The sequence below is a fragment of the Notamacropus eugenii genome (assembly GCF_028372415.1).
Source record: "Notamacropus eugenii isolate mMacEug1 chromosome Y unlocalized genomic scaffold, mMacEug1.pri_v2 SUPER_Y_unloc_1, whole genome shotgun sequence".
Lineage (NCBI taxonomy): Eukaryota > Metazoa > Chordata > Mammalia > Diprotodontia > Macropodidae > Notamacropus > Notamacropus eugenii.
The window spans coordinates 317,795-340,337 of record NW_027325109.1 but is presented as its reverse complement, the minus strand read 5'-3'; the positions used below and the strand labels follow the sequence as shown (position 1 = coordinate 340,337).

The window sequence follows — 22,543 nt, the reverse complement described above, 5'->3', positions numbered from 1 at the left end:
ATGACATCATTTACTTTATACCCATTCTCTCTACGTATATCCCTTTTATATTTCGTAATAGATGCCCAATTCTCAAGATTAATAGGTATTATCTTCCCTTATAGTGAGGTAAACCGTTTGCCCAAATTGAGTAACAAGTTTTCCCCCCCTGTTTACCTTTTCATGCCTCTCTTGAGACCTGCATTTGAAGACCGAATTTTCTATTAAGTTCTGTATTTTTGTCAGGAAGATACTTCACTGAATGACCATCTCCTTGAGTGAAATGTTATGATGAACTTTGCTGGGTAGTTGATCCTTGGTTGCATTCCCAGCTCCTTTGCCTTTCGTAATGTCGGATTCCAATTCTTTTGATCTTTTAATGTAGAAGCTGCAAGGTCCTGTGTGATCCGGACTGTATGTCCTTGATATTTGAATTGATTCTTTCTGGCTGCTTGTAGTATTTTCTTCTTCACTTGATAGTTCTGGAATTTGGCAACCATATTTCTTGAGGTTTGAGTTTGAGATCCCTTTATGGTGGATTCGTTCAATTACTATTTTGCCCTCTAGATCTAGCACTTCTGGACAGTTTTTCTTGATGAATTCCTGGAAGATATTGTCCAGACTCTTTCTTTCATTGTGGCTTTCTGGCAGGCCAATAATTCTTAAATGTTCTCTCCTGGATCTATTTTCCAAGTCAGTCGTTTTTTCATTTAAAAATTTTACATTTTCTTCCATCTTTTCATTCTTTATTTTTTTTGACTAATTCTTGCTGTCTCATAAAGTCATTAGTTTCTACTTGCCCAATTCTAATTTTTATCAAATTGCTTTCTTCAGTTAACTTTTGCATCTCCTTTTCTATCTGTCCAGTTGTTCCTTTTAAGGAATTACTTTCTCCAGGTAGTTTTTGAACTTCCTTTTCCATTTTTTCAATTTCCCTTTTTAAGGAGATGTTCTTATCAGTGAATTCTTTTTTTGTACTTTTAAAATCATTGGCCATTCTTTTCTTCTATTTCCTTCTTCAGCTGTTCCAGGAGAGCTGCTTGTGCATGGGAGCAATTCATAGTCTCTTCTGAAGTTTCAAATGGAAGCACAGTCTCACTACTGACCTCTTTGGTATTTATGTTTTGGTCCTTGTCCACATAGAAAGACTCTATCGGTTTTTTGCACTTGTTTTTCTTTCTCTTGTTCGTGATAGTGACTGTGTGTTGTGGCTTCTGGTTCTTCCAGTTAGAAGCTGCTGAACTGGGTGTTGAGCTGACTTGTGTGAAAAAGCGAAGAGCAAGTGTTTTTTTGTTTATCTTTTTGTTTTCTGTTTCTAGGATCTGCCCTGGGGTTAACTTGCTAAGTGTGGGATAGGGGTGGTCTGGTTATGGGAGATCTCCTTAGCTTATCTGAGGCAAAGGCAAGCTCAGGGGATGGTGATCCCCGCTGCCCTATTGTTTTCCTGTTTCCCTTGGAGTGCTGAGGCGCGCCTAGATCCTAGTGCGTGTTTCCACCCCTCCTGGGGCTCCTCTCCTGGCTCTGAAGCTTACCTGGGTCCTAGTGAGAGTTTTCACCGCCCTGGGGTCCCTCTCCTCTGCCATTCTGGCTCCCAGAAGTTCAAGTAAGTGACTGACAGACATTTAATCTATGGGCTGAGGGTCTCAGGAGCTGCTGTGGCTGATATCTGGTGCTCAGCAGCTGTCACTTGCTCAGCTCTGCTGGTCTCATCCCAGGCGGCCACTCTGCCAGTTTCACCCGTTTTTGTCCCAGGCTTCCCCAGGGCCCTCCTGCTCCACTGCGCTGGAAACAGTGGGCTGTTTGCAGTGGGCTCACCCCTATGGAAGAGATCCTTCCTGTGGTCCTTCCAGTTTGTCCTGAGATTTGAGTCTGCCACAGTCTGTCTCCTATTGGATTCTGCACCTCCAAAAGTTGGTCAGATTCTCTTTTTAGAGGTATTTGAAAGAGTTTGTTCAAGACCTTAGATGAGTCGTTGCTCTCACTCCACCATCTTGGCTCCGCCCCCCACAATTCTCTTTTAAGCTTAATCTACATCATTAACATTTTCTCCGTCACTTCTATGATGTCTAGAAAATCCTTAAAACAATAAACCAAGCACTTACACTTGATGATTTGTGGAAATGCTTTTACTTAAAATTTAAACATTGAATAGAGCAGCTGGCTTTGGTTTCAACAAATTCCTCTATTAAATCCAGCTCTCTTCCTTTGTCCAGAGTTCATCTCAATAGGTATAGACAGAATACAACAAATCCCTCAAAACAGGTCTCTTGTGGGACTTGAATTTACCATTTTTAAATTTTTCTTTATTTGCTCAGATACTGAACCAAAGAATCACTTGGAAAAGGAGTGTGGATTCTGAATTTTAAATGTGTCTCTCCTAAATCTTCTACTTGAAGTTCTTCAGTAGTGGCAAACTTGCAGCTTCCTCAAATAGGTCATTTGAGTTTTGAAGGTTAATTTTTAGTATCATTGTGCTTCAATTTGACAAAAATTTGCTTTTTATCCACGATATGCATCACTCTCATTTCTAGTTTGATGAGTCAGGCAGAACCAGAAAAATCTTTCTTTTCTGACAATTTTTCAAATTTTTAAAAAGAGATATTTTTCTCTTTCCCTAATTATTCCGAGTCTTTATTTCTCTAGGTTAATCATTTCCACTTCTTTTACCTAATGTTTGCATGGTAAAGTTGCAGATATTCTTCTCATCAAAGTTATTTGCCTATTTGTCAATAAATTCCCTAAGGTTTTGTGCATAGATGTGAAACATACTTGAGGTTTCTTCATGGCAAGTGAGAATGGAACTCTTGCTCCAGTTCATTTCAGTCATTATGTTTCCATTAGTTCAGTCTAATATTTCACTTACTTTGTAGATATTCACATGATTGCTATGCACTTATATCATGCATAAATTACTGAAGTTCCCAGGTATTTTCCTCTGTTGCAAATCTTGTCTTAACAAATTGCAATATTAACATTTAAAATTATGAGATATTTTCTCAGAGGAGAAGAATTGGTAAATGAACTAGTCAATCAATATTGATTAAGAACCTGCTATTGGTCAAGATATTTGCTAATTGCTGGGGATAAAGCCTTGTTAGCTTTATTTTGCTCTGTTACCCATATGCCAAAAACACTACACTTTTTTCCTTCAAGTTCCACTCTCTTCTTTTCCATGTCATTGTTTAGGTGTCCCCCTTCTGCATCATTTTGTTCTATCTGAAGATACATTTAGCCGAAGGGAGACAAAAAGCCTTTTCAACCTGTTCTTCCCACATGATGGCTGTCACTGTTTTCTATGGGACACTCGTTTCAATGTACCTGCAATACTGGTCAAACCTTTCTTAAATATTGACAAAATTACATCAATATACTACATACTAGGGATACTAATTATTAATTTTATAATCTGTTGCCTGAGGAACAAGGATACGATGGAAGCTCTGAAGAGACTTCTCTCTCACCAAACTTTTAAAAATATGTAAATTATAAACAATAAAGAAAAAAAATTCACAAACTGAAATAAGACTTCTAATAGTGTGATGGGTACAGGCAGTAAATTGCTAGGAATGGATGACAGCCAAGCTGAAAGAAAAGAAAAAATCTCAGAACAGAGACCTGGCACCCCATCGGTAGGCATATTCAAGTACAGAAGAAAGGAAATATGGAAGCAAATTAGGTAGAATAAAATAGTATTTTGGGGGAGGGGAGATGAGAAAAGGGCATTGAATGAATGAAAATCAAGTCAAATGGGAAATCTAGATGATGGTATACTGAGGAGTTCATGTTTACATTTTGGGAATCCTTTTGTCATACTTTGAGTGGTTATAGGATTGTCAAATGTAGGTGGAGGAAATGGGGCTGTAAATGAGGTTTGCGGGAGGACTTAAGTTTCAGAAATCTTAAAATCATGATCATTTAATTTTTTTGTAAATGATTTAATCATAATCTACTTTCATTTAAACTCTCCAGTGGTGTAACCTGAAATGTAAATGCAATTTTACCAAACTTCAATTGATTAGTAAGTATTGCTTAAGCATTGTGGTGCCACCTAGCTTTCCCAATATACTATATGATTTCAAACAGTGAGAGTCATTATCATTAAAATTAAGTCAATTCAGTTTAAATACAGAAATTCAGGAGTAAAAACATATTGGAGAATTCTTTCTTTTCTCTTTTGCTACTTTTTTATGTTTATTTATTTATTTTTAGCTTTCAATATTCATTTACACAAAATTTTGAGTTCCAAATTTTCTCTTTGTCTCTCCCCTCCCCCACTCCAAAAAGCAGAACATTCTGATTTCCCTTTCCACCAATCTGCCCTCCCATCTAACAGCCCTCCCTTCCCTTATCCTCATCTTCTCTCTTATCTTGTAGGGCAAGATAAATTTCTGTACTCCTTTACCTGTATTTCCTATTTCCTAGTTGCATGCAAAAAATAATTCTTAACATTTCTTCCTAAAACTTTGAATTCCATCTTCTCTTCCTTCCTCCCTCCTCACCCATCCCCACTAAAAGGGCATGAAATTCAACGTAGGCTATATATGTGTAGCTTTGCAAATAACTTCCATAATAGTCATGTTGTGTAAGACTAAGTATATTTCCCTCCATCCTATCCTGCTCCCATTTCTTCTATTCGCCCTTTTGAGCTTGTCCCTCAGCAAGAGTGTTTACTTCTATTTGCTCCCTCCTCCCATTGCCTCCCTTCCATCATCACTCCACCCTGCTTATCCACTTCTCCCCTACTTCCCTGTAGCATAAGATACATTTTCATACCAAATTGAGTGTGCATGTTATTCCTTCCTTGAGCCAAATGTGATGAGAATAAACTTCACTTTTTCCCTCTCACTACCCCCCTTTTCTCCTCCATTGAAGAAGCTTTGTCTTGCCTGTTTTGCAAGAGATACTTTGCTCCATTCAATTTCTCCCTTTCTCCTCAAAATATATGCCTCTCTCCTCCCTTAATTTTATTTTTTTAGATATCATCCTTTGTTATTCAACTCACCTTGTGCTCTCTGTATGTATATATACACACATATGTATGTAAATACACACATATATGTATATATGTACACATACATGTATATATACATATATATGTAATATGTGTGTGCTTAATCTCTACAACTACCAAAATACTGAGAAAAGTTTCAAGAGTTACAAACATTATCTTTCCATGTAGGAATGTAAACAGTTCAACTTTAGTAAGACCCTTATAATTTCTTTCCTGTTTACCTTTTCATGCTCCTCCTGATTCTTGTGTTTGAAAGTCAAATTTTCTTTCAAGCTCTGGTCTTCTCATCAAGAATGCTTGAAAGTCCTCGATTTCCTTGAAAGACCATTTTTTCCTCTGAAGTATTATACTCAGTTTTTCTGGGTAGGTGATTCTTGGTTTTAGTCCTAGTTCCTTTGACTTCTGGAATATCCTATTCCATGCCCTTGTATCCCTTCATGTAGATAATGCTAGATCTTGTGTTATCCTGATTGTAATTCCACAGTACTAGAATTGTTTCTTTCTAGCTGCTTCCAATATTTTCAACTTGACTTGGGAACCCTGGATTTTGGCTGCAATATTCCTAGGAATTTCTCTTTTTGGATCTCTTTCAGCAGGTGATCCATGGATTCTTTCAATATTTATTTTACCCTCTTGTTTTAGAATGTTCGGACAGTCTTCCTTGATAATTTCATGAAAGGTGATATCTAGGCTCTTTTTTTGGTCATGGTTTTTGGGTAGCTCCATAATTTTTAAATTATCTCTCCTGGATCTGTTTTCCAGGTCAATTGTTTTTCCAATGAGATGTTTCCAATTATCTTCCATTTTTTTATTCTTTTGATTTTGTTTTGTTATTTCTTGGTTTCTCATAAAGTCATGATCTTCTATCTGTTCCATTCTAATTTTTAAAGTAAAATTTTTCTTCACTGAATTTTTGAACCTCCTTTTCCATTTGACTAATTCTGCTTTTTAAAACATTCTTCTCCTCATTGACATTTTGGACCTCTTTTGCCAATGGAGTTAGCCTATTTTTAAAAGTGTTACTTGCTTCAGCATTTTTTGAATCTCCTTTAGCAAGCTGTTGACTTGCTTCTCATGATTTTCTTGCATCGCTCTCATTTCTCTTCCCAATTTTTACTCAAGCTCTTTTACCTGATTTTCAAAATGCTGTTTTAGCTCTTCCATGGCCTGAGACTACTGCATATTTATTTTGGAGGTTTTGGAAGCCTTGACTCCTTCTGAAGGCTTATATTGTTCTTCCTCATTGGAAAGGATGAAAGAAAGTACCTGTTCATCAGGAAAGTAACCTTCTATAGTCTCATTTTTCCCCTTTTTAAAGCATTTTACCAGCTAGTTATTTGACTTTTGAATCCTTTGTCAAGATGAGAGTGTACTCTGGGAAGCTGTAAATTCTCAGTTCCTCCAAGGTGGCACAATCAAGGGAGAGGAGTCTACAACTCTCCTGGTCTGCATACTGGTCTGAAAGCAACCAAAAACATTTCTGCCTAGAATCTGCGAGTAGTAGAATTCCCACTCAACAACCATCTCCACCTCTGCCATGCCAGTGCTCCACCTCATTTCCAGGCCAGGTTCATGGCTGAGATTCAGATCAGCTGCTCAGTTCCCCCAGGGGCTTTAGGTTGAGAGCTCCACCAAAGGATGCTGCTGTTGCTGCCGTCACTGCAGCTTCTCCCACTACTGCTGCTGCTGCCTCCGCCACCACCACCTCAGGCTGGGGCTAAGGGAGGGTCCTGCTCCCTTCTTACTCAGTTGAAAAATCTTTCTCACTGACCTTTGAAGTTGTCTTTGACATTTGTGAGTTATGGAATCTGAGAACCACTGCTGATGCTGGGGGTACCGCCCTCAAGGACTGTTCTGGTTCTGTCCTTGCTGCACTGCATGGTCAAGGCTGGGCTGCACTCTACTCCATGCCCCATGCAGTTGTCCTTTCCTGTTGGCCTTCCAGGCTACCTTCCAGACTGAATATCTCTCATTCTGTTGTTCTGTGGCTTCTGCTGTTCTAGAATTAGTTGAGAGTCATTTTTACAGGTATTTTGTAGGCTGTGGGGGAAGAACTAGAGTATGTGTGTTTTTCTTCTCTGCTATCTTGGCCCCTGCCCCTGGGAGGATTCTTTCTAAAGCATGCATATCAAAATTATTATCATGAAGATGACAACTTTTGTGGGCAGTTGTTCTAACCTTTGGATACCTAAAATTCTCTCCCATTGATGAAATTTTTACAGAGTTTGCTAGAGCATTATAAGATGTTCACCTTGAGACCTTCTGGATATTCTTGACACTGAAAATAGGGGTGTAGTATATACCTACAATTATAAAACTGGACTGAGCTCATATGATGTCTTATTGAGCAGGTGCAGATGTGACAAGTAAGTGAATTTCTTTCTTGAAGAGGACACCTAAAGAACCTTAGGACATTTATGAAACTTGCCACTTGTCAGAGATGAAATACTACCTATTCTGGCTACCACTGTACTCTTCTTTCTTAAGCAAGCCCCAGTGGATTTTTTGAAAATGATCTAATTTTATAAATTTATTGAAATGATTACAACATAGTAGGATTGTTTCATGATATGTGAAGGATACTGGCAAAATACATGATCTGTAAATTGTTATCTTTTTGTTGATGAGAGGAAGAAATGAAAAGAATTTTGGAGCCTTACTTGATGAAGCAGGTAAGAGGGAAAAGAAGTATAAGAAGCTCCCTTCTTCTCAAATCCAGTATTTTTCTTTTCATTTTAAAATTGATTGCTTAAAATAATATTTCATGAATATCCATAAACAACAATAGGAAAGCTTTCAAATTGCCTTTGCCCTACTAACTTCTCAGAAGTTTCAGGCTATATGCCATAACATCAAGCACTCAGGGCTATTCCCTTCCGGCCTTGATATATATATATATATATATATATATATATATGTGTGTGTGTGTGTATATATATATGTATATATATGTATATGTATATGTATGTATATGTATGTATATGTATGTATATGTATATACATACATATATACATATATATACATACATATATATATACATATATATATATATATACAGAGAGAGAGAGAGAGAGAGTCTTTCAGTGTCCCTGAATGACTAGATATATCAAGTGAATTACTTGAAAGGGAAGCGTGTCTCTTCATTGTATAATAATTTTCCTTAGGACGAGTTTTTCTTTTTATGCAGCATATCTTGATATTAAGGCTAAAAATGTTACACACTTGTTTTTGGAGGTTAATTTGTATTTTCATTAAGGAGTATTTTTTTTTTTTTTTACAAATTCATCCAATTTTAAATTTTACCTGACTGGTACCACAGATCTTTTCATGTAAGTATAGAAATACAAACAAACAGAACATAAGGGTTCTAGAGTACTAATGCTGGTTGGTAGACCAGTCACCTTTGTGATACATATGGTGGGTCATGGCACCATCATAAGAACAAATTTCATAAACATGTTTATTATGTGACTGAAAATGGTAGTTGTTAAATATATCAAAATTTTGCCAGGTTCAACTTCAACATATAGACAGCAAAGGAATCTGTTTCTGGTGCAGACATGAAGGAGAGGCTACAGAAAGTAAGGAGACCTTTCCTGAATTCCTTGATGTCATATTGAATAGTGAGAATTATCTGCAAATATTCTACACGCAGAAACTCTCAGGAGTGGTTCATCCTAGATTTAAAGAACATGTCTCAGACAGCTTTCCCTGAATGGAAGAAATGCATAAGTGGAATGAAACTATAGCAATTCAAGTAACTGAATTCATTCTCTTGGGCATCACAGATCATCCTCACCTGCAGATCCCCCTTTTCCTGGTATTCCTTATCATCTACATGATCACAACTTTGGGGAACCTAGGCTTGATTATGTTGACCAAAATTGATTCTCACCTGAAAACTCCCATGTACTTTTTCCTAAGCAATCTGGCATTTATTGATCTTGGACACTCCACTGCAGTTGGTCCGAAAATGTTGATAAATTTCATAGCGGAGAAAAATATCATCTCTTATACTGGATGTGCAACCCAGATAGTTGTTTTTATGACATTAATTATAAGTGAACTTTTTATGTTATCGGTGATGGCCTATGACCGCTACGTAGCCATCTGCAATCCACTGCTTTACATGGTCACCATGTCAGACAGAATGTGCTGCATCTTGGTGGTCATACCATATATCTACAGCTCTTCTGTACCATTACTGACCACAATTAAGATTTTTAATTCATCTTTTTGGAAGTCTAACATAATTAGTCATTTCTACTGTGATAGCCTCCCCCTCTTAAGTGTTTTATGCAATGATGCAAAGGATGTAGAATTAATCATCCTGAGCCTTTCTGCTTTCAATTTAATTTTCTCCCTACTGGTTGTCCTTGTTTCATATGGACTCATTCTTATGGCCATCCTCAGGATGAACTCTGCTGAGGGCAGACGCAAAGCCTTCTCCACCTGTGGCTCCCATCTCACTGTGGTGATTGTATTCTATGGAACACTAACTTTCATTTACCTGCAGCCCAAGTCCAGCCACTCCTTTGATACAGACAAGGTAGCTTCTGTCTTTTATACTCTGGTCATTCACATGCTCAACCCTTTGATCTATAGTTTGAGAAATAAGGAAGTCAAAGGTGCCTTGAAAAGAGCCCTGAAAAATCAATTCAAATGGCTTCTTTGATATTGCATATAGTCTGAGATCCTATGTAGTCATTAAAGGCAAACAACTTTCCCTTTGTATTCTTAGCAAAAGTGTGCTAATGCCTCTCTTTTTCAAAGAATAAACTTTCTTTCCTATTTTCTCCTTAAGTCAGCCAAAAATTGCTTATTAGCATTGTGGCTTTCATGTTAAGGCAAAATCTCTTTACACCAGAGGGTACCAAGGAGAAAATGTAGACAAACCTCTCTCTTATTAAAATTCTCAAGGACATTAATTAATAACCTTAATACCTTTCCTTGGTTTTCTCTGCAAAGGAAAACAGCAACTCCTGAGGTGAACCATATTACTTTGAGTTTCTCCATTTGCTAAGGAGTTGTCATGCTTTATTCTTGTTGTTTCTTTGGTCTCTTGTTATTGCCTAAATTTGTCTTTTTCAAATCTCTCCAGTCACTCTTATTTCTGACCTCTGGGGTTACATAACCTTGTATGTAATTGAAAACAATTGCTATCTCACACATTACAAACCTAAACCTACTGTTTTCTTGACTAAAAATCCCAAATAACTTCAATGAATTTCTTGAAATCTTTTGACACATTCAGACTGCAATTAGGAAACAAAATTGCTAATACAACTTTGCCAAAGTTAAAAGGGTTGCCTCATTTAAAATTTCAAGAAAATGTTTTATGAATATTGTTCATTATATCATTGATGGGTTTCTTGTTCATGGGAGGATTTATATTTATGATTTATTAGAGAGAACTTAAGATATAGATGCACAATATATCAAGATTTTTTTTGGACCATGTGTAAAGTGTTGCTTATTTTTTTCTTCCTTCTCAATAAAAATGCATTCAATTCTTTGAAATGGGCACTGTTGATGGATCACTTATCACACATTTGTCGGAGTTTTGCCCTGCTTTATCTCCTCCATAAATATTTCCATAATTCACAATTTATTTTGTATAATGCAAAATTTATATGTTCTGACATTCTCCCTATGCTTGGGGTAAAGGCAGTCACTCTAATATTCTGGAATTTATTGGATAAGTCAATATTCACCTTATAAACAGTGATATCACATGCTGGCCTTTCGTGTGGTGGAAACTATAATATAATTAGGATATTGTATTCTCTTTCCATAGTAGATTACCTACATAGAAAAATGGGGAGAAAACCACAGTGATCCAGGTGATTGAATTTAGTCTTTTGGGATTCACTGGCTGCACAGAGCTGTAACTCCCTCTCATCTTCTTCCTTATCTACACTCTCACCATGATTGAGAACTTGGGCATGATTATCTTGACCAAGATTTATTCCCACCTACAAACTCCAATATGCTTTTTCCTCAGGTACCTGGCATTTACTGATGCTGGCAATTCCAATGTCATTGGCCGCAAACGCTGGCCAATATTACAGTAGAAAAAAATACCATCTACTGCAACTTATGTGCACCTCAGATCTTTTATTATTATTATTATATTCATGATGACTGAATTTTGAATCCTGTCAGTTATGGTTTATGACCATTATGCAGCCACCTGTTTTCCCCTAAAACTCTATGATCATCATGTCAGACACTGTCCGTTTGGTCTCTGTGGCTATCCCTTACATATATAGCATCTTTGTGTCATTTCTCATAGTAGTTAAGCTTTTTACTTTGATCTTTTGCAAATCTATTGTAATCAGACATTTCTGCTGTAATACTCTCCTCTTGTTGTCCATTCTGTGCATTGATACATAAGAAATAGAGTTAACCACTCTTAGTTTTTTGTGCTATAAATTTGCTTTCCTCTCTCCTGATTTCTCATTTCCTACATGTTTATTCTTGCTGCCACCCCCAGAATGAGCTCTTCTGATGGTAGGCATTAAGCCTTTTGCACCAGTGACTCTCCATCTGTTGTGCTTATATGCCATAGGACTCTTCTTTTCATGTACATGCAACCCCAATGTAGTCACTACTTCTACACAGCCAAAATGCCCTTTGTGTTTTACACTCTGGTCATCTCCATGCTTAACCCTCTGATCTATAACTTAAGAAAGAAGGACGTGAAAAGTGCCCTAAAAATGATGATGATGATGATGATGATGGCAAAATTTATAAATGCATTAAATTGTATAAAACATTTTACATAAGTTGTCTCATTTAATCCTCAAAAAAGTGTGAGGTTGATGTTATTTTTGGTCCTATTTTGTAGATGAGTAAACTAGGATCAAGAAAAATTAAATGCTCTGTCCATGGTAAAATGACTAATAAATGATTGACGCAGGATTCTAAAGCAAGTGTTCCAGTCTCCAAGTTCAGAATTCAATGAACTTTACCACGTAGCTGTTCCATCATAATGATGTTGTAGTGCACATATATCCCTACCACTTATTTCAGAATAAAAAAATGTATGTCTAGATATTCCTTCAGCTTCATTTTGGACTAGCAAAATTGAAGGTTTTGACCCAAGTCTGGAACCTTAATATATCCCAATTATTTTTAAATGACATTATCAACTTCATCTTATGAGGAAGCTTAGCTAGGTAGTGGATAGAACATAAAAGTTGGGTACTGGAAGAACTGAGTTCAAATTATACTCTGACACTTATTAGCTGTTTTAACATTGCCAAGCCGCTTAACTGATCCCACTTTCAGTTTCTTCAATGTAAATTGGAATAACAGAAACAATTTGGGTTGTGGTAAGGATGAAAGATGTGACAGAAAATCTAAAAAATTCTAGTGCACTTTTACATTTCATAACTCTAAAACTTCACCACAAACTTGGGAACAGTGTGTGTGTGTGTGTGTGTGTGTGTGTGTGTGTGTGTGTATGTGTGTAGGGAGAAGGAGAGAAAGACAAAGTTAGAAAGATAGAGAGACAGACAGAAAGACACACAGAGAAAACAGAAAGAGGAGGGAGAGTTCTGTCTTTAAAATGAACCATTTTGGATGAGCTAGTGTTCTGTGTTATTTAATTTTTGACTCACATACTGTTTCTTTCAGTGACAAAGGATTTGGGGAAGACTTTTATTTTCAGTTTATACAAGTTTATTCTCAGCTTATACTCAAAGCATGGGAAATAAAGAGAAGGGTATGCTTTTCAATGGCCTAGTGATGAAATGCGAAATGTGACAAGAATAGACTGTCACGGATATTTTATTTACTTTTAATCATTATGCCTTTTTTCTTTTTTTCTTGGGAACTGCAATCTTCCTTCTAGCCCCCCATGCATAATTTCTCTTGGGTCTGATGAAAGTTAACTAATTTAGCTGATAGCTCTCTGTCATTAAAAACAGTAAGTTTTCATAATTCCTTGAATGGTTCCCTTGTCTAGTATTAATTTTTGAAGTGATCTATAGTTGGTAACATTCTCTTCCAGAATTCATTGTTACTCAACTTATCATCCCTTGTGATCTAAATTACTATAGAGACTATCCTCATTCACTGTAGTAATTTAAGGATGCATTTTTAATTATATATTTTTCCCTTTAATGTTAACCAAAGGAAGACATAATTTATGGGACAGTAATTGAGTACATGATTAAAGAACCACAACAACAACCAACAAGATAGTATATAATTCTGTAAAACTTTACAAAACATGTTGTATTTATTATAATATTTGAGCTTCAGAACAGTACTGGGAGTTAAATTCGACCTCTTCCCCATGACTTGGTCCAATGCGTTGATGGACAAATGTACCATATTTACTGCATACCTGCCTGAGCTGTCTCATCTTCCAACAGTCAAGGCAATGCAACCAACATATATTAGGTTATTGCTGTTTGCCAAGGCAATGTGTGAAATGCAGAAGGTGAAGATAAGGAGCAAGTATTTGTTAAGCACCTCCTAAATACCAGACACAGAGCTAAGTGTTGGGGATGCAAATATAAGAAAGAAGAAAGGTATTTCATACTCTCAAGGAGGGACTAAGGTAAACAAATGCACAAAAGGAAATTGAAAAATGACGGTGATTGTTAGGAGAAAAGATATTCACAGGAAAGGGGAGAAAGGAGGTGGTTAAAATGGTGGAGAGTACTAAGCAAAGCGCTGAGGAGAATGAAGCTTGGTTATCCTGCACCCTTCTCCAAATGGAGGTCCAGAGAGGAGCTCATCATAGAAAAATGAGATCAAGTGGTCGAAAGAATGCTCCAGGTAAGCAAATAGGGATGAACCTTCCACATGTATCCTATCTCAATTAGAGTGGGCTATTCTTTTCTCTAGATTATTGACAAGCAAACCAATCTATAGCCTTTGTTAATTGCTGTTGTTATATCTCCTGTATATTACCACATACATTTTCCACAGGAATATGGTATTTCTTAATCTTTGGTACTCTATAGATACTTCTCCCAAAATACAGGTCATATTGATGATGGAGGGAAATAATATTCCCTTTATCTGATGTGTGACTCTTTTAGATCTCTCCATGTTTTTCATCAATGGTGAGCTTCTAATTAGCCAATGAAAACTTTTGACCATGATTTTGTTCTCTGTAATTCCCTGTATTTGACACTCATCATGTCAGACATCGTCTTGGTCTTGTGATTCCTCCCCTATCACTATTATCCTTCTGTGTCCATTTGGGAAAATTAAAAACTTTAATATATCCTTTTTTTGCAGAACCAAACAATCAAATCTCCACCTGTGACAATTTTACTCTTTATGCAAGTGAAATAGATTTAAATAATTCTGTTGATTTCTGTTTTAAATTTGATCTCCTCTCTCCTAATTGTCTTTTTCCTACACGCTCAATCTCACAGTCATACTCAGGATCAACTCTGCACCTGAGAGTACTTTGGGTACTCAGTCACAAGTCTACTCTTACTATGTGCCTCACCTCAAAGTGGTGGTTCTGTTCTACGGGACACTAACTTTGTATACTTGGAGCCTAAGTCTCCTTAATTATTCTGTACCACAACTAGATGGACTCTGCATTTACAAACTACTCATTCCATTGCTCATGCCTTTGATCTACAACTTGAAATTTGAAAAAGTTAAAGTTATGTTGAAAAGAACGATAGAAAATTGATGAAAATGTTTGTACAATATATATTATGCGTCAAGCGAACAAGATGGAGAAGTAAGCATTTTCTCACATCCTCTCAAACCTTTCCAAAACAGGAATTATTCACATAACATAAAGCTATTTCAGCTATCTCCAAGACATAGAACACCATGAAAATAAACAAGATATAAACTCAATGAAGTAACAACAAAGAATCCTTATACTCTACCATGCTCATTCAACACTCCATCCCTCACTGCCTACCATTTTTCTGGAAGCAGGCAACCAAATCACATCTTTGCAAAAGAACTCAACTATACCCGACTCTCTCCTCATATTCCTTCTGTGGAAAGACAAATGGTAGAATTTTCTTTGTTCAGCCTCTTATCCATGACAGTATTCTGCTCCACAAAAGAGCTAGGCTAGGGCCTGATGAACAAAGGAAAAAAAAAAGATGAAACAATTGTGTGATTTTGTGACTCTCTAGCAAGCCTAAGGGAAAAGTTCCATCACACAAATGGACCCAGGTCTGACACCACCAAGCAAATATACCAAAGGGACCCAGGATAATATTAGTGATCAGTACTCATTTATATGTCATATTTGATTTATTTAATTCTGTAATAGCAGTCAACAAACATTTATTAAACTTCCAGTAACAGAAGATCTATGTTGAGCATTATGAATAAAAAAAGCAAATTGAAAAAGATAGGTTGAGGATACCTATTTTGGGAGAAGGTAACACACAAAACCATGCTAAAAAGATACTCAGAATGAAGGAATGATGAAAATTCAAAAGCAGTGTACTTAGAAATATGTAGAAAAACTGCTGAGACCTATCCTTATATAGAAGCACATCACCTGTCAGAGGGTCCAGTTGTAGGAAAAGAGGGTACTGTGATGAGAATGCCAAGCAGACTCAGTCTTGCAGAATAATGGGATTTTTCTCTGGTGAGTTTACTAAGAAAGGAAGGCATGATGGAACATTCTTTCCAAAGGAAATAAATGTCACTTGAGGTGAATCTTGAAGGCACTCAGGTTTAGAGAAATAGAGATAAGGGGTGGGGGATACCATCCCATGCATAAGGAGCTTTACACCAAGGTAGGGAGATAGGAGATGCAAGAGATATGGTGAATAACAAGTGAACTAGTTTTAAAGGAAGATAAAAAACCAAAAAGAAAGTAATGTGTGATCAGCCTGGAAAGTTAGGTTAGAATCAGGATGTAAGGAATTTTAAAAGCATGATAGTGGAGTTCGAATGTTATCCCAAAGGCTATGCTTAGACACTAATGAAAAGTTGTTGTTTTTTGTTTGTTTGTTTGCTTGCTTTAATTTTATTTTTTGGTCATGGGTCCCACTTGTCAATCTAGTAAAGCCCATGGACCCCCTTCAGAATATGGTTTTTAAATGCATAAAATATAATACTAGATTGAGGAAAGTTAATGGGAAGGAAGTGGAAAAGACTGGAAGTTTTATTAAGATAATATTGTTCCTTTAAATTATTATGATAGATAAATTTATATCTCTTTTCCTTTACCTTTGAGTCAGGCTGGACTTTGAAGGAAAACAAAAATTTCATTTCTTCTGTTTCTGTATTTAATTACAAACTTAATCACCAAGAAAAACATAATTTTCCAATAAAGGACAAAAAGATCATAAGAAATTGTGGGTTATTATTATGCACATTTTCTTTTTAAAAGCACGTCTTTAATTTAACAAGGGAACAGCAAAGATATCTGATTTTTGTCCCCTTCAGAACTTCTTTTTAAAATATATATTTTATTGATGTCCTCTGTTTTTGACCTTCTGATTGCTTCCCACTAATTCACCACCCCTCTCGAAATAGAAAGCTTTTCTTACAACAAATAGAATAGAGCACTTTAACATACTCACCAAAGAAAATATTGCATTTCCCAAAGTTGTATTCATCAGAGATTCAGGGAGAAAATACACATAATTCTATCAGTGATTGGAGAAGAGTGATAGTGAGGAAGAGTATAGGGTAAAATTATAGAGGCGTAACAGATTCATGAAATGTCTCTTAGTATTGCACACAGTAGGGAATGACCAGGCTAGACTAACAGTAGCAGTGAAAAATCAGTCACTGAGCAAGTCCTGAATCAGGATTAAGTATTCCTAGACCACAGATTCCTGGGCATTGTTTCTGAAGTGAACAGAGCAAAAAGCTAGGGGAAATGCAGAAGGATAAATGAAGTAAGCCAACAAAGTGGGGTGGTGGTGACTAATGTCATCTCCATCAAAGTAGTTCCAACCCATCAATGTAATAGATTGGTTTCTTGCTAAAGTTAGTTTTCTTTTATTGTTGGAAACATTCCAGAGGTTGATTCCTATTTATATCTCATCTGAAATACTGAGGTAAATATATTTTAAAGTGAATATCTTAGATAAGTAATTCTTAATCATTTATGTCATGAACCCATTTGGCATTTTAGTAAAATGTACAGAGGCCTTTGAAAGATGATTTTAAATGTATAACACAAAATATAAAGGATTACAAAGGGAAAAATTATATTGAAATGGTAAATTTAAAAAATCATAGAACTCAGGTTGAGATCCTTGCCCTAGATACAACTTAAACTAATATCTTTCCATATTCATATATTAACCATAAGAAGTGTTGTAGCATTCTTTTGCATCAGCTGTTTAAAAGCACATCTTCAGTTTTTAAAGGAGTAAATTTATATCTCCCTGAAGATATCTCTCATAACTAGTACTATCTATATACAACAGACTTTTAATAAACATTTTCTGAACACATGAATGAGTGGATTCATTACATGGTCCTTTCAGAATGTAAACTCATTAACATTAGAATTCTTTTTGTTCTTTTTACTTACATCCTATCACCTAGTATGTCAAACATAGTAGGCCCTTGATGAATACTTGTTGATCGATACACAAGTCATACTGCTTGAATCATGTGACCATGACCAAAGCAAGATAACCTTGCCATTAGAAAAGTGTTGAACATATTCTGAATTTGCAAACAATAATTTGTTGATGACGGTAAATGTCAAATACAAAAGTAAATGGGAAGGGCAAGAAGGAGAAAGACATTCAGGAAGGAAGGGAAAGTTAGTTAAGTAGTGGGAATTAATAAGGAATAGTCACTATTAGACCAACTATCCTAGCGTCCATGGGACCAATTGACCACCTTTGGGTCAATGAGCCAGATTTTTCTTTATGTGTTGAAAATACTTAACAATCAATCTTCCCGCAAGAAAAGAGTGAACATAAAAGCAACAACTCTAATTCACGAACTTTTTCTCCATAAATCCATTTGGGAGTCAAACTGAAATAGGAAGAAGGTCTTCATAATTAGTCCCTAAAGTGCCTTTGCTCCCTGTGGAAGTGGCCTGTATTGGATTTTATGTTTAGAGTTTTATGCTGGAGACACAAAATTTGTCACACATCAGAAGTCTGCAGATACTTCAGGAACAAGCAAAACTCCGCAGAGAAATCCATGGGGTTGGGCCATATGAGTACAGGACACCACCTTCTCTTGCACAGGTAAGTCATCTTCTGCATGGTTTGATTTTTTTTTCCTTCCTTCACAGATCAGAGTCAATAAAATCCAAGCAACCTTCATTATGCTAACTAAATTTCTTTTATGTTGTGCAGAAAACCATCAATTATTGTGAGGATTAAAATGTTGTTTCTGCCTTTGTGAGCTTGGATAAGCTCAAGGAAGGAGTACTACTCAAATCTTTTTGTAGGAATGAAATCATGAGCTTGAGATTTAGAAGACAACTGCTGAACTTTTAATAGTTCAGTGTTGAGTTATTTTTTCTTCATTGTGCAGAAGTTCCTTCATCTATTCTCAGATCTTGCTTAAAATATTAGAGCTCTGTCTAGGGTACTTAGAGATTAAATAACTCATCAAAAGTCACGGAACTAATACACATCAGAAGCAGTGCTATAATCCACGACTTACAGATGTTTAATCCAATTTTCTCTCTTCTGGGTTATGGTGATTTTTGTTTTGTTTGTTTGTTGTTTTTTTAGATGACAGCAGTCTTAGGAGGAGGAATATAGAATTAGGACAGCTATTATCTAACTGAAGAAACAATGGAGTACTAGACCTGAAGAAATCTAGTGATTTCTATTGCGTTTGAGGAGACTACATTTTGAAAGACTTTTGATATTCAGATTGCATTTTGCCTAGGTTATTGATACCATGGCAATCTTCTTTTGAGTAAACATCCCCTGACACATGGTTAAGCAAGACTGAAAAGTACAGAGAATAGAGTAGTAGAATAGAGGACCATTAGGATAGAATCAGTCTAACAATATGCTTGATTTCCACCTAAAATTTAAATCTAAAACTTAACAAATGTTTCCTGCCTGTTGCTAGATAACTGATGATGCATTCAGAAAGATCAATAAATATAAAGCCTTAATCATTCAAAACTGAGAGCAAAAAAATGTTTTTTGTGTCTTTGAAAAAAATTGACTATGTAATAATAATGTTAGTTGCAAGAGTATTTGGGATAACTTAAATCTTCCCAGACCTCAGGAGTCCAACTCATGAGAATGCATTATATTAGATCACTTTTGTGGATATTAAATACTCCAGACAGTTCTGGAGAGTGGAATACTGGGAACCTGCCCCTAACGTTCTGACCACCAAAGGGATGAATTTGTTTGAACTTGAGTGAGTCATTTAGATAGGCTCACAGTGATATATAATAACATGTAGTTTAAGGTAAGCTTTGATAACTGCTCTCTCATTCTCTACCAAGTCGTTGCTTGTTTGGTAAAGATTAACATCCCTGTGACTGCGTTCCGAATATTTCTGACTAGAGCAGACAGACTTGTTGAATGAAAGAAAAAGAAATTTTTTAAGTGATAAAGAGAAGATATACACATACTGTAAAGAGATTTGAGTTCAGAGGGAGGAGGGTCAATCACTAAACTTACTTTTATAACTAAATGCCCAACATATATGAGAATGAACTTAGTCTTCATATTGTGGTGGAAAAACTCAAGGAGCAAGGCCTTTTTGGATGAGTTAGAGGAAGAGTGTCGGAAGGGTTTGCAACAGGTGTTTCTGACAGTATCCTAGGAAAGATGAGATTACAGTGGATTTACCATCTCAGTTTGATCAGAGCCATTCGCATGGGCCTCTATTTCTACTTGAACTTCTTCTAATTAGTCAGTGCCTGCAGCTTCTGTGGCTAGCATCTTCAATGATTACAATAGGCATTGTTTCATATAAGCAATGGAGTTCTAAGGTCACTTAGTACAAAAGTCTACACCTGCTTCAATTGTTGTGATCCTTTTAGCCATACTGCTTGGTAGTTGAAGTTGATGAACTTTGAAATCTACCTATTCAAACTCACTTCACCATTTTGGCTTGCTGAATGTATCATTAATCGGTTAGTAACTCACCAAAATGGTAGATTTTTAGGCACTCTTCCCTCTTTTTCCCTCCATTCCTTCCTTCCTTGCTTCCTTCTTTACTTCCGTCCGTTCTTCCTTCCTTCCTCATTTCCCTGTCCCCTCATACTCTTCTCCCTTCCTTTCTTCTTGTCTTCCTCCCTTTGTCTCTCCCTCCCTCACTCTTTTCTCTTTTTCTCTACCTTCCTTTTCCTTCCCTCCCTCTCTCCCTTCTTTCCTTCCCACCTTTCTCCCTTCCTACTTTCTTTCTTCTCTCCCTCCCTCTCTCTATCCCTTCATCTTTTGTTCCCTTTTCCCCTTCCTTCCTTTTTTATCCATCCTGTTTTTATTTTATTCTCCATGGAATCTATGAAGGTCACTTGGTAAGGTTAAAGGAGGTACATTTCTTTTAAAAATGATAAGAATCGGTTTGGGACCTAGAGTCAGGGAAAAAACAGAGGGAGTTAAGATGTTGAAAACTCGTCTACTGTATAAAATCATAGCAGTTGTAGTTTTTTAAGGTTTAATTTCCCTCATTTGCCCAGACTGGATGTGCTGTGACTGCTCATGACCTTCACCCCTCTTCCTAGGAACTTTGAGTTGTTCCATGTCTGACTGAGACTGCTTCATTTCCTATGTTTGTGGGGGTTTACTGCACTGGTGAAAGGTAATGAAGTCACTTCATCAACTTTAATCCCACTTAAGCTCAGAAATCCACCCACATACTTCTCAGTAGGTGTGCATCTCTATGCCTGACCATCAATTGTCTTAAAAATCTAAACTTGCTTGTCTGAATGGTAGGACTTTTACTGACTTAAAATGTGTATGTGTGTGTGTGTATCTATGTATGTAAATATACATACATACATATGTATACGCACATGTACACATGTATGTGTGTGTATATATATATATATATATATATATATATATATATATATATATATATATATATATTCATCTATAGTACATAATTTAAATGAAGACTATCATCTTACTGACACTTCCAGGCTTTTCTACTTCCTGTCCATTAACATTCCTAAATCTAGAATTATATTTTATACATTTTAAAACCATATTCTGAGAAAGAGCCCTTAGGCTTTACCAGATTCACAAATGGGACCCATGATAGAAACAGGAAAAAAACAACAACTTTGAATTAGTGTCTAAGCATTGCCTTTGGGATAACATTCAGACCCCACCATTTTGCTTTTAAAATTCCTTACAACCTGATTCTAACCTGTCTTTCCAGGATGATCACACAACCCCTCTCCTCAAATTACTGTGCTGAAATTAATTTTATTGTGATAAGCTACCATGATTGAAAGAAATTTGACTCTTCCCCCAAAGAACTTTGCAACTTGGTCCTTTTGCATCATTAAACGTAGCTCATCATTCATGTAAAATATTTCTCCAAGTCTAACACAAGATTTTCCAAACAACTCAAGGTAATAACATAATAAATTCCAGGACATCATCATCTACTTGAAACTCATCTTAAGTCCTCTAAACTATGTTCCTATTTTTCCCCCATAACAGATGAAAGCAGCAGAATAAGTGATTCCAGGAAATCTCTCCCATGTGACTGCATTCATTCTCATTGGAATCTCAGAGCATCCAGAGCTTCAAGTTCCACTCTTCTTCATCTTTTTAGCAATCTATGGAGTAACAGTGACGGGAAATGTGGGAATCATCACCCTGAGTAGTATAGATTCTCGACTTCAGACTCCCATGTACTTTTTCCTGAGACATTTGGCTATCATTAATCTTGGCAATTCCACTGTCATTGCTCCCCAGATGCTGGTCAATTTCTTGCTGGAGAAGAAAATCATTTCCTACTATGGGTGTGCAACTCAACTGGGAGGCTTCTTAGTCTTCATTGTTGCTGAGATTTTCATGTTGGCTGTCATGGCCTATGACCGCTATGTGGCTATTTGCAGTCCCCTATTATATATGGTTGTAGTATCATGGAAGGTTTGTATTCTACTTGTGGTCCTTACATACACCTACAGTTTAACTACTGCAATGACTGTCACTTCCTGTGTTTTCTCAATGTCTTACTGTTCTTCCAATGTCATCAATCACTTTTACTGTGATAATGTCCCTCTGTTAGCATTATCCTGCTCTGACACCTACATCCCAGAAACAGCAGTCTTTACTTTCTCAGGAACTAATCTCTTCTTTTCCATGATCATTGTAATTGTATCCTATTTCTACATTATCTTGGCCATTCTGAGGATGCGTTCAGAAGAGGGGAGACAGAAAGCATTTTCCACCTGTGCTTCTCATAGGATGGCTGTCACTGTTTTCTATGGGACACTCCTTTTCATGTATTTTCAACCTCGGTCAAACCATTCCTTAGACACTGATAAAATGGCCTCTGTATTTTACACTCTAGTGATCCCAATGCTGAATCCTATGATCTATAGCTTGAGGAACAAGGATGTGAAGGAGGCTCTAAGGAGAGTTCTCACTAACCCTTGTCAAACTTTCAAAAACATGTAA

At 36.5% G+C, this 22,543-nt stretch overlaps 2 protein-coding genes across 2 annotated transcripts; both read left to right on the top strand.

Moving 5' to 3' along the window:
• The first annotated feature begins 7,704 nt into the window (after positions 1-7,704).
• Positions 7,705-9,666, top strand: LOC140516979 (olfactory receptor 8K3-like). The gene is made up of 2 exons (XM_072627832.1): positions 7,705-7,720; positions 8,687-9,666. The coding sequence occupies exon 2, from the start codon at positions 8,707-8,709 to the stop codon at positions 9,664-9,666; it is 960 nt and encodes a 319-aa protein (XP_072483933.1). The 5' UTR covers positions 7,705-7,720; positions 8,687-8,706.
• Positions 9,667-13,775: 4,109 nt separating this feature from the next.
• On the top strand, positions 13,776-22,543 carry LOC140516973 (olfactory receptor 8J2-like). Its single transcript, XM_072627825.1, has 4 exons — positions 13,776-13,784; positions 18,038-18,169; positions 18,281-18,296; positions 21,597-22,543. The coding sequence occupies exons 1-4, from the start codon at positions 13,776-13,778 to the stop codon at positions 22,541-22,543; spliced, it is 1,104 nt and encodes a 367-aa protein (XP_072483926.1).

Coding starts and splice junctions, on each gene's coding strand:
- LOC140516979 (XM_072627832.1), top strand. CDS start 8,707: ATGGAAGAAATGCATAAGTGGAATGAAACTATAGCAATTCAAGTAACT.